The following is a 12,319-nucleotide window of genomic DNA, read 5'->3' on the forward strand; positions in this document are numbered from 1 at the left end:
TTCTCTTTATGCAGAATCTAAGGGCTGGGTCAGACAGAAAAGGGCTTTAATCTATGAAATAGTATCGCAAAATAAATTAGATGTAGTTTTCCTCCAGGAGACCCATGGTGATGTTGGGAATGAGGTAGACTGGGGTCTAGGGTGGGAGGGGCAGTATGTTTTAACTCATGGCACTAATTTCAGTGCAGGAGTAGCTGTTTGTTTTTTTCCTGGACCAGGGACAGTTGTTACATTCACCACTGATTTAGTTAACGGCCAAGTTATTTTATTTAGGGCTGAAATAGAGGGCAGTGTTGTCTGTTTTGTTTATATATGCTCCTAACCAGGGATCATTAGCAGTTTTTAAGAAACTGAGGGAAGCTTTAGCACAGTGCAGTCAGAATCAGTCCATTATTAATAGGAGGGGACTGGAATTGTACTATAAAGTTAACTATGGATAGGACCAGTGAGGAGCCTCATTTACAGTCATCCTCCTGCCTCTCAAGCCTGGTCACACAGTTTGATCTCGCTGATGCATGGAGACTTAAACATCCTACTGCAAGGCAGTACACCTGGGTGAGGATATCTGATGGTAGAGTTAGTGCCACGAGGCTTGATAGGATTTATATCTCTGAAAATTTTATTTCAAGATTATGTAAGAGCTTTATTTACCCTGCTACTATTACTGACCATCATCTTGTGACAGTGGTTATCTGTCTTTCCCTGACTGTGAAGGCTACATCATATTGGCATTTAACACTAAGTTAATACATGATAAAGCCTTTTGTGAAAAATTGGAATTTCTTTAGGAGTGCTGGAGACAAAGAAAGGGAGAATTTGTTTCGCTAGGTCAATGGTGGGAGGTGGGGAAAGCTCAAATTAGAATTTTTTGCCAACAGTACGCATCACATTCTACAGCAATCATTAAAGGAGCAGTGCATAACCTTGAACAGGACATTAATAATGTGGAGAGTTGCTTGATTGATAATCCTGGCAGGAGGGGCCTTTTGCAACCAAAATGACAAGAGTTGAGTACTTTGTTGCAAGAAAGAGTAAAGGGCGCATTAGTGAGAGCCCGGGTCATGAACATTAAAGACGTGGACATTGCTAATTCTTTCTTTTTTATTTTAGAGAAATCAGAGGCACAGAGGAAGAGGATGATCTAGATCACCTTCCTGGTGGGAGGGTGACCATAGACCCAGAAGAAATGAGGCAGCATGCTGTGGAATTTTATACTGCCCTCTATGGGGTGGAGGACAGTAACAACTTGCCACCTCCACCCTCAACTCCTGCCTCTCCCAGTCCCTCGACTCACTTTGTCCTCTTGTCTCCAAACCAGCACGCTCCTCACCCCCCTGCCCATGGCTGACTGAGTCACTACGCTCCAGCAGAACATCACTGCGGGCTGCAGAGAGGAAGTGGAGGAAATCCCGATCCTCTGATGACCTGACCGCATACCATACCCTGCTGGCGACTTTCACATCTGCCCTCACGTCAGCGAAAGCCTAATTTTTCCAATCTAAGATCAGTGCATGTGTCTCTAATCCACGCAAACTATTCTCCACCTTCTCTTATCTCCTCATTCCTCCTCCACCCCCACCTCCCTCTTCCCTCTCCGCAGATGACTTTCTGGCCACCTTTGAAGGAAAGGTGGCTACAATCCGGAACTCCTTCGCCCATCCAGTGAGCCCCCCAACCCAAACCCACAGCCACACTGACCTCCTTTGAAATGCTGGAGGACTCCGATGTATTACAACTCATCACCTCTCATCGTGCAACCACCTGTCCACCTGACCCCGTCCCATCTACAGTTCTCCAATCCATTTCCAGCGAGCTCCTTCCCTATCTGTCCTCTATTGTTAATTCCTTTCTCTCCTCTGGTCATGTTCCCTCTGATTTTAAGATGGCTCGTGTTACCCCACTTCTCAAAAAACCCACCTCAGACCCCTCCGATGTAACAAATTATCGACCCGTATCGCTTCTATCCTTTCTGTCCAAAACCCTTGAACGAGCAGTTCTTAAACAACTAACCTCTTTTCTCCATCAGAACAACCTGCTAGACCCTCACCAGTCTGGCTTCCGATCCGGGCACTCAACAGAGACTGCACTCCTAGCTGTGACGGAGGCACTTGCCACTGCAAGAGCCTCACGCTTCTCCTCTGTCCTGATCCTTCTTGACCTGTCTGCAGCTTTTGACACGGTCAACCATAAAATACTCCTCTCCACCTTGGCTGGGATGGGAATTGCCGGGACTGCCCTGTCTTGGTTCCCTTCCTATCTTGCAGATAGGACCTACCAGGTCACCTGGAAGGGGTCTGCCTCTGCTTCTCATCCACTTGTTACGGGAGTGCCGCAGGGATCTGTGCTGGGTCCTCTGCTGTTCTCCTTATACACCAGATCTCTTGGTTCAGTCATTAATTCACATGGCTTCTCCTATCATTGTTATGCAGATGACACACAACTCTTCTTTTCTTTCCCCCCCTCGGCCACACAGGTCAATGATAAGATCTCTTCCTGCCTGGCTGACATCTCCACCTGGATGGCCAGCCACCATCTGAAGCTCAACCTCAACAAAACTGAGCTGCTCTTCTTCCCGTGCAAGACCTCCTTACTTCGTGAGCTCTCAATCACGGTTGATGGCACCACAGTGACTGCCTCTCACTCTGCCAAGAGCTTGGGGGTGGTCCTGGATGACCAACTGGACCTCAAGGAGCACATCAAGGCAACATCACGGTCCTGCATATTCCTTCTGTACAACATCAGAAGGATTCGACCATACCTGACGACGCACTCCACCCAGCTGCTCGTCCAAGCTACGGTGACCTCTCGCCTTGATTACTGCAACTCTCTCCTTGCAAGCCTGCCAGCTTGTACCATACCGCCACTACAGATGATTCAGAATGCCGCTGCCCGACTCATCTACAACCTCCCCAAATTCTCCCACGTCACTCCTCTGCTGCGATCACTTCACTGGCTACCGGTCGCCGCCAGGATCCGGTTGAAAGCCCTGACCCTTGCCTACACTGCTGCCAACAGGACAGCCCCCATGTACTTGCAGGACATGACTCAATTCTATGTGCCTGCTCGACCACTTCGCTCTGCGGCAGCAGGGCGCCTTGTAACCCCTCCCACCCGCCCAAAGGGATCACAGAGCTTCTCCACCCTAGCTCCCCAGTGGTGGAACGAACTCCCCGTCCCTCTCCGAACCTCCCCCTCACTACCCATCTTCTGCCGTGGCCTGAAGACTCATCTCTTCAGACTATACCTAGACTAACCACCACCACGCTGTATTTCACTCTTTTATGGAAAAAACAAAAAAAACAAAAACCCTTTTCCTGTCACTTGTTACATGTTGCCCCATCCCAACACCTCTTGGTAATTTTATTTGTCCTAATACTGTAGGTTATTCTTCTGCCTAGTTGGCTTTGCAGATGTTAGGCCAGAATAGTGTTCACTGTTCTCGGCTAGAAATAGCTGTACAAAATAAGTATTGTACCTTACTGAACCCATGTTTAGCAGTTGTCTACGACTATGAAATGCACTTTTTTGTACGTCGCTTTGGATAAAAGCGTCTGCCAAATGAATGTAATGTAATGTAACAAGCAATGTGCTGCAGAGCTTCTCTAGGGACTTCCTCAGCTGGGGTCTGAGGAGCAGGCTGTACTGGACTCAGCTTGGAAGAGTTTACAAAAGCGGTTGGGCAGCTGGCTTCTGGTCGGTCGCCAGGTGTAGATGGGCTGAGCGCATTTGGGGTATACTAGGAGCTGATTTACGATAAGTGATGCGGGAATGTCTTCAGGAAGGGGTACTACCAGTGTCTTTTCAATGGGCAGCTCTCTCTCTTTTGCCAAAAAAGAGGATTTAGCTTTAATTAAAAACTGGAGGCCTGTAACAGTCCTGTCAAGTGACTATAAGATGCTCTCCAAGGTTTTGGCAAATAGACTGAAGGAATCATAAGCAAAACGGATCCATCAGGATCAGTCATATTGCATCTCTGGAAGATCCACTGTGGACATTTTGTTGAAACTCGTGGCACAAAGCCCCTAGTGGTCGACACGCTGGCATGCCTAGATTGCTCAATTCAGAAATTCTGTGCTCCTGCAACCAAATTATGAGTTGAAAACACAAACTCTGTGTTCTAGCTTTATTAGTAGACAATTCAGGACAACAATTCCGAATACGGAGTTTCGCAGCGCTACCATTGTCACACTGGTCGTGCATTTACCAAACACCCCCTCCCTGCAGTCTTATCTGTAACTACACCCCCCACGCATGACACACTGGACAATAGTGTCTATCTGGGCATACATGAAAACATTCTTTTACCTCTAAAAATTTGTATTCCATCGTAGCAACAAGATAAAGCCAACAATAGCCAGTACAGCTGTGAAAAACGCTGCTCACTGAACACTGAAATAAACAATAAACAATTCATTTTTCTAAAATTATACCATGTCATTCTACTGTCAATATATGCGACTAAATATGTAATAAATATACAACCTTATCATTGGTTTTACGCGTAGAGATGTCCCTTTCCAGACGAAGTGGTCATATATTGTCTTGGGCAATCCGTTTATGAAATACTCATTTGTGACGCCTGGGTACCTTCCAAAATAGCTGTCCGTAATACTACACATGTTGTTTTTGGTGTTGTCATCCTTGTAGTACAATCTGGCTTGATCAACTTTAATCGATCCAATAGGTGACAGAATAAGCTTTCTAACAATGTGTAATATGTCTAATTTTACTTCTGGAATAGTGTTTTATTGCTCAGTGTATCCAGACATTTTGTCTCATTATAGCTGCATTACGCATTCAGTCTGTGGTAGCAGTAAAAGACACTGCACCTGGCGAAATTTTATTGATGACTTTCATTATTTCTTGGAAAATACTATTATTCTTGAGAAATTCTGAGCATGGCTAAGGCATATGTTTGCTGATAGACCTAGTTGATATACTGTTTTCTGGGCTAAGTTAGAACTGGGGAGTGACAGGATTAATTCTGTTTCTCTATCTACTGAACACAGGTAAGATTTCATCGTCCAAATTTAAGCGTTACTGCTGAAAATATTTCAGTGATATACGTTATTTTTTAAATTAAGTCTCTTTAAATAGGTTAGTGGTATTTTAGAATGAGGATATTTCACACTAACGTAATCATTCATTGGTTTTCTTGTAGTTTGTGTTTAATGTATGTACCGGATAAGACCTCAACTGGAACACGCCAAAATGTAGTGGATGGATGAATATTGTTTTAATGTCGTCCCATCCCCTTACAAGAAAACATCACATACTGTAGAGTACAGAAAAACATACAAGAGTTAATGATTACACATTTAGGTACTGTACAACAGTGTGATAATGTTTTTGCATTATTTTTTTAAAATCTGATATCAATGTTTCACCTTAAACCTTCATAAGGGGCACATGTAAATGCTTTATAATGGACAAAAAGCATTTTATTCATTCAAGTGACGGAAAACCGTAATAAATTGGAGCTAGCTTCCTAATAATTTTGTTAAGTTGATAGGCTTTGATGGCCAGCAGCGAGAGGCGCAACAACTGGGGAGACAGCGAGGTGAGGGAGCTGTTGATAATTAGAAACGAAAACTAAATTTAAAAATACGGCAGTATGGATTAGCATTGTTATTATTTTATTACGCTTCCTCATATGTTCCTTCAGCCTTGATGCCCTTTTTTGATGAAATCTCCTTTGTTTTTGTTTTATTCTTCTTGTTCTGATTGCTAATTTAACACCCAGCTCAGCTTTATTCTCGAACAGTTTAGCTAGCAAAACCAGAAACACCAGGGGTAACATTTTGCAAGGCAGTTGTTTCAAAAATATCACACAACAATCATTCATGAGAAAGTGAATGTGTATTGTGTACGAGATACATAATTGCACGCACCACAGCGAATCCTGCGGATTATTCTCTGCAGTGTAAAGATGTTCATACCGGGAAAAAGGTTGATAAAGAACGTCTGTGGAAATTGATCATCACTAATTCTACCCCAGGTCTGCTACAGCAGGCTCAGCAGTGTAAAGACAGCTTAAGTTAGCCTTATGTTAGACAATGAATGAGCAATGAATGAACCTATAGATAGCTGGCATTCAAACCCGGTTTCAGAGGGTCTTGGAGAAATGCTATGTCTACACTGCGAGACCGCAACATTTTAAAAAGCAAGACAGGGCTAGGGAGATTAATTTGATTGAGTTATGGTTTCATGCAGTTTTCTTAAATAATGTAATGCAAAAAGGAAAAAAATTGGTGCTAATTGTATGGTATAAAACGAGAAGAAACTACTTTTCTCGATGGAATCGTTGTTTTCATAGAATTAACAACCAGAGGTTTTTGCTTAACAACGGTGCAAAGAACGACCAGCCAGAGTTTTTGCATAACAACGGTCCAAATAGCAGTACCAACTGTTGTGTGCCGTGCTCGGCCTGGACCCAAATGCAGGACTCAGAGACAGCAGTAGATGGAATTCAAGAAAAGGGGTTTATTTGAGTACAGGCAGAGGGCGGTAGGGACCAGGGCAGACTTGGGACAGGGACCGTGAGGGTAGGTGAGGAGGTCCGGGATCCGGCTTGGCGTGGCGCTGAACAGGATGCGGTAGAAAACCGGGCAGGCTTGGAGCAGGGGCCGTGAGGGTTTGTGAGGAGGTGGTCCGGGATCTGGCTGGGCGTGGCGCTGGACGGAATTCCTCCGGTGGCGGAGCTGGGCTGGAGACTGGGAGGCCGGCGAAGGACGGGCTGGACCGGGAGGTTGGAACTGGGGAGGTAACTGGGGAGAACAGGAGAACACGGAACAAGACGCAACGAAGACAACACGAAGGTTCGACAGGCAGGGGAACACTGAACAAAGTGCATGAACAAACAGTCAGTGGCCAAGAGAACAGTGCAAGGTAAGGGAAACGAAGAAGGTTCAGAGAAACGGGGTACGGACAATAGTGCTAGGCTAGGGTTAAGCGCGGATTGCGAGGTGTGAAGCTAGGCAACAAATCAACGATCTGGCAAAGGCAGAAACAAAAAGTGTGGCTTTATAATCTGGTACTAATTGGAACTAATCAGGGAGGGTGTGAGGAATGCGACCTGAACGAGTGAGAAAATGGCTGAAGGCTGGAAGTCATTAGGGAGTGCATGGGGAAAGATCATGCCCACCCTGTGGGGAAAAGCAAAGACATGGTGAGGAACACCAACGCACAAGGAACAGAAATAACAGGAACACAAGGAAAACCACATGACAACCGAAACACGGGGGCATGACAACCAACGAGAGTAAAATAATACGGGACAGCCCATCGTGGTTAATTCATTACTACGTATTTCACTCTAACTTTTGTCAGGCACAAAGTCACAGAACACAGCCCTAGAAGTGGCTGGCAAGCAAGCAAGCAAGACACAGACAGAAGAGGATGCACCAGCTAGGTTAGCAAGACAGACATACTAGAGAGAGATGCACTGCAAGCTAGCACATCAACTTAACCTTACTGTTATTTGCTGACATCAAACTTGGAGAGGAGAGAACACAAGTTTACCTGATTGCTGTTCCCCCAATTCACTCTCATGGTGACCGCAACTTCCGCGTCATCCTCTCATCTAAGTTGTAAACATTGATACCCGCTTTGACACGAGGGGGAGGCGGGGCCCTTGCATAATTTGCGGGGCCCTATGCAACTTGCGTAGTGAGTGTATAGGGCCGCCCGGCTCTGCATTAGCAAAATTATCGATAGACAGACAGCAAGTAAATAGCTAGACAGCAAGTAAATTGGGGAGATGAGGGTAACGCTAACGTTATAGTTTGTGGGCTTGATTCGATAGCAGAACGTCATCTAGCCTGAATGGATGCTTACTGGAACTGGTCCGTTCAACCGGTAAGCGTCCATTCGGGCTAAACATTATCGACATCGAAGTAAAGTGAGGTTATGACGGCTAACATTATGATTTGTAATATAATCTTTAACAACGTTAAGTAACTTTAACGTTAACTGATCGTATTAAGCAAAGGCTTAATTAGATTATCGATAGCATGAAAGCTATCTAGGATTCCCTGGTTGGGTTAGTTAGCTACATTGTGTTTCATGCACATTATAGGTAGCATGCGTAAAACACCTAAAGTGAAAAGACAAACAGACTTTACCTTGATCTCGATTGATAGTTGTCACAGCAAGCGGCTTTAGAAACGTTGTCTTGGCAAAACCCATCCTCTTCTGTTCATAATTGTAGAATGAATCAGGGGTAAAATGTGTACTGCACAATCTTGTCACCTTTCATATTTCTAACTGTGCACCGTTTTGTTTTTCTACATGACATCAGCTAGTCTTCCTGGGGTCCGACACAGAAATAACAAGGTTTAACAAGCAATTATATGCATTATATACATTCAGACATCACATTACATACAGAAGACGTGACAAACAACCATGTGTGTCCTAAGACACCTCCATTATCAAACCATTAAACACTACAAACAAAAACAATCAGCAAGCAAGATTAATCATTTACTGTTCGTTCAATACAGTTAATTGCATGGTAGCAGCTTCAGGTAGAGTTCCCCTACTATACACTTGTGGAAAACAAACTGCATTTTGAGCACTTGTGGGGGGTCAATGGGGTGCTATCTCATGTGGATGAGGAAGGAAGGCTTTGTCTTGGTTTTTGATCTTTTAATTTTTTGCTGATGCAGTTGGGCTGTATTTATGTAAGAAAATGGAAGATTATCAGTTTCTCTCTCTATCTCTCTCTCTCTCTCTCTCTCTGTATCTATTCTGTCTTCTCTGCCTGTGGTGGTTGTTTGGGTTCGTTTTTTTTCTTGTTGTTGTTATTTTACTTTGAATTACAGTAATTACTGTGTTTGAACAATGTCCCAATAAAATAATCTCTCTCTCTCTCTCTCTCTCTCTCCCTCTCTCTCTCTCTCTCTCTCTCTCTCTCTCTCTCTCTCTCTCTCTCTTTCTCTTTCTCTGTCATTGTCAGGGCCAAACTGCTTTGCAGACAATTCAGTGATACCAGCTGGGCGAGAGGTGAAGATCGATGAGTGTACGATCTGCTACTGCACATATGAGGAGGGCACATGGCGCATCGAACGCCAAGCCACCTGCAGCAAGAACGAGTGCCAGCACAGTTAAAGCAGGTGCAGTAGGTGCTGGACTCACACAGTGCAACAAACTGTCTTCATCTACAGGGGACCAGCCAAGTGACTAATATAGTAATTCTAATATTGAAATATGTATTGCAAACAAAATCTTTGTATGTTTTTTGTAATCCATGAAAAGGAAATATGTATCTATTCATTAATGTATATATGGACGGCAAAGTAATCTGAGGTACAGTCAGAAACATTTGTTTCATAAGACTGTGGTACACATATCATGTTGTTCAAATTAAAACTGTGATCCAGAGTATAAGTGAGCAAAACCCAGTGACTGAAGAATGACAGCCACCTAAAATTTCATGTAATCTGAAAATATTAGTGCAAAGCTGAATACATGCACAAACATAAATTTTACTAGATTGACTAGAAATGCGATGGTATTCTTTTAGTTGTTCAGAACATTTTTTGTTCTGTTTTTGTTTAAAGGAGCCATGCAAGAGAAGGACATCCATTATAACTAAATATAAATATTTCTTAACATATGTAAATATAGAAACTCATTTGTATGTGAATTTCCCATGGTGGAGCTGCACATAGTAAGCACATTTTACTACTGAAGCCGGTGGACCACCTTGTTGCTGTGCTCTTTGATTTAATAATTTGAATGTGTTTATGTGCTACTTGAAAACATTGTCGCATCTCTCATCCCTTTATTCATCTCCCATTACACCTCGGAGACCCAAGCAAACACAAAGTGACTTGTAAATTTAGAAGAAATACTTTTCTATTCTATATTGTATAATAATTTTGAATATTATACTTTAAAAAGGTTACATTATTCAAAACATCAGCCCATTTGAGTGTGTGTTGATAAATCACAATTGATTTTGATCATATTTTGAATACATGAAATTGTCATAAGAAACTGCCACACATCCAGTTATGGGCTTGGGGAAAAGTTTGGAGATGCTAGTCTTGTATTACACAAGGAGCAGACAAGGTGAGGTAGGGTAGGCTGTTATTTTCATGTGAACATTGTAAGTATGTTTACGTATGTAATGTAATCTAGTGAAACATTATAATTTATTCAAATTTATTTCTGCGCTTTTTCCACATAGATTATTCCAAAGCAACATACAGTGCTTATTAACCGCACATTTGTTTTGGGACAGTGTGAGCAATGGGATGTCGGTAACGAATTTCACACCTCTACACTGCCGGTGATTTTTTATTGAATTTTTGAATATTGGAATTTACATTGACTGATTTACTGTAGCGTTATTGACTGTTATGTACCTTAATTGGGCCATTGGCTATAGTGGTCATAAGCCTCTAATTACCTGTCAAGTTCCATTAAGTTTTGCGATATCCAATGTATTTTATATCTGTTTTGTCAAAAGTGGTGGAAGAAAAATAAATTTTAAAAAAGTACCATATTAAGATATGGTGACTTGCCTTCAGTGCTTGGGTAAATATAACTGCAAAAAGCATGGTATACAAAAGAAAAGTAAATTGAAATTACATTTATAATTGTGTTTTAGTCTTTAATGTGTATTTTTGCCAAGCAATGGTGACCTTCATTTATAAAATGAACTTATTGGCTAGGATTACATTATATATAGTAATTATTTAATGTACCAAGCTAAAATTGCTGGTGCACTTCTTTTCATAACTGTATGTGGTAAAGTGGTTGTACAGAAGGTATCCTAATCATAACATATTCTATGATAATTTGAAGGATTCTTCACATAGAAAAACTGCTTAAAATTCTGAATTTTTAATCACTTGCTGTGAACATGTTTTCGTGCTCAATGTGGATTGGAACAGTATAATTGTATGTACCCTAGGAAAAAACTGATAATGACTATGACATGACACTGAAGCTGGGTATTTGGCTCTTTTGCACATTTATGCATGTAGCCATTATGCTTTTTAACATAACTTCTACCATGTGATATCAGTCAGGACTACATGTTTATGAAATTATGTAAAATGTGTGCTGCATAAATTGCAAATGTATGTGGTGCTGAAGAGAGTATCTGCACATATTTAGGCCTGTGGGCATTGCAGTTAATGTATGACTTATTTGTAAATGGAAAGATTTGGCTACTGGTGGTCCAAGCATGTGACATACCTGTCATGTTTGGTCATGGTCAGTGTTCGATAAACACTGGAATTTACATCTATTTTTCACAAACTTCAGGAAGAAAATCTGCGGAAATCTGAATAATATTGATGGATGCCTTGCACCTTTGGTTCTTGGCCCCTTAACAAATTAAGACAATATTGAAAAATTGATCCCTTACTCACTTTAATAATTAAAAATGGCAAATTATATTTTAATAGGAAAGTGATACACCTTTTAACCTTGTTGAATTTAAAGTAGAGTGAGAAAATTACTGGAAATAACCATATGCCATGAATAAAGATTAGGTCATTAAAGATTCAGCTAAATAAAGATTTTCTGAATCAGTAACACCTCTAAACTGTGTTGGATATTTTATTGTAAGACATTACCACAGGTAATGGTTTCCATCTTTTCACCACTGGATTGATCAACATTCTCAATTCAAATATGATTAAATGAAAACATGGTTGACCAGTTAGAAAGTACCTATATATTATTAAGGTTAAGGAGGTTTGACAGTGAACTGTGATGAGACATTCCCTAGGTCCAAGCAACAGATGCAACAGGAGTCCACTGTTTCATGATTAGAGCTCAGCAAACAATGAAGGTAAATGGCTTTCTGCATAAAATGCTGTAGGCCTTCAGTATGGTGTTGAAAAAATGCTTGGCTTTGTGATGCTTATGTTCAGCTGTCTGACCGATGGACCGTGGACACAAAAAAAATAAATGAACTGATGAGTTAATTCCCTTTTTGGAATTCTTCTACTTAAATGTATGCGTAAAAGTGTTTTTCCAAAATCTTGCCTTCTTGTCTTCAATATCAAAGCTAGAAATTTGTTAGAGTCTCTGTTAAAGACTTCTGTCTATTTAGATATCACTGGCTAATTTATTCTTCTTCTGTTTTTCATCCTGCGATTAAACCTCCCATTCTGCTGCCGGTTGTGTGTCTGCCTGCTCTGCCACTGCTGCCAGACCACCTGTCCCATCTGAAGTCCCAAGATCCAGATTCCTGCTGCTTCTGCTTCCATTTCTTAGTGATCGGCCCTTTTCCTCAGCCTTCCCATCCATAAGCTCACCACCGCGTCCTCACTGGGCAGGTTTGCTAGATATAGGA

The 12,319-nt window shown here is 41.9% G+C and overlaps 1 protein-coding gene across 2 annotated transcripts in view; it reads left to right on the forward strand.

Annotated features, from left to right (window-relative positions):
• The window catches only part of vwc2 (von Willebrand factor C domain containing 2), a 90,128-nt gene extending 78,180 nt beyond the window's left edge, over nt 1-11,948 (forward strand). For both annotated transcript variants that reach the window (XM_035403019.1, XM_035403016.1), the window contains exon 4: nt 8,960-11,948. In XM_035403019.1, coding sequence (XP_035258910.1) covers nt 8,960-9,111 — 152 coding nt within the window. In that variant the 3' untranslated portion in view covers nt 9,112-11,948. The remainder of the gene's footprint in view (nt 1-8,959) is intronic.
• The last annotated feature ends 371 nt before the right edge of the window (nt 11,949-12,319 follow it).

Source organism: Anguilla anguilla, chromosome 1 (assembly GCF_013347855.1).
Source record: "Anguilla anguilla isolate fAngAng1 chromosome 1, fAngAng1.pri, whole genome shotgun sequence".
NCBI classification, from domain to species: Eukaryota; Metazoa; Chordata; class Actinopteri; order Anguilliformes; family Anguillidae; genus Anguilla; species Anguilla anguilla.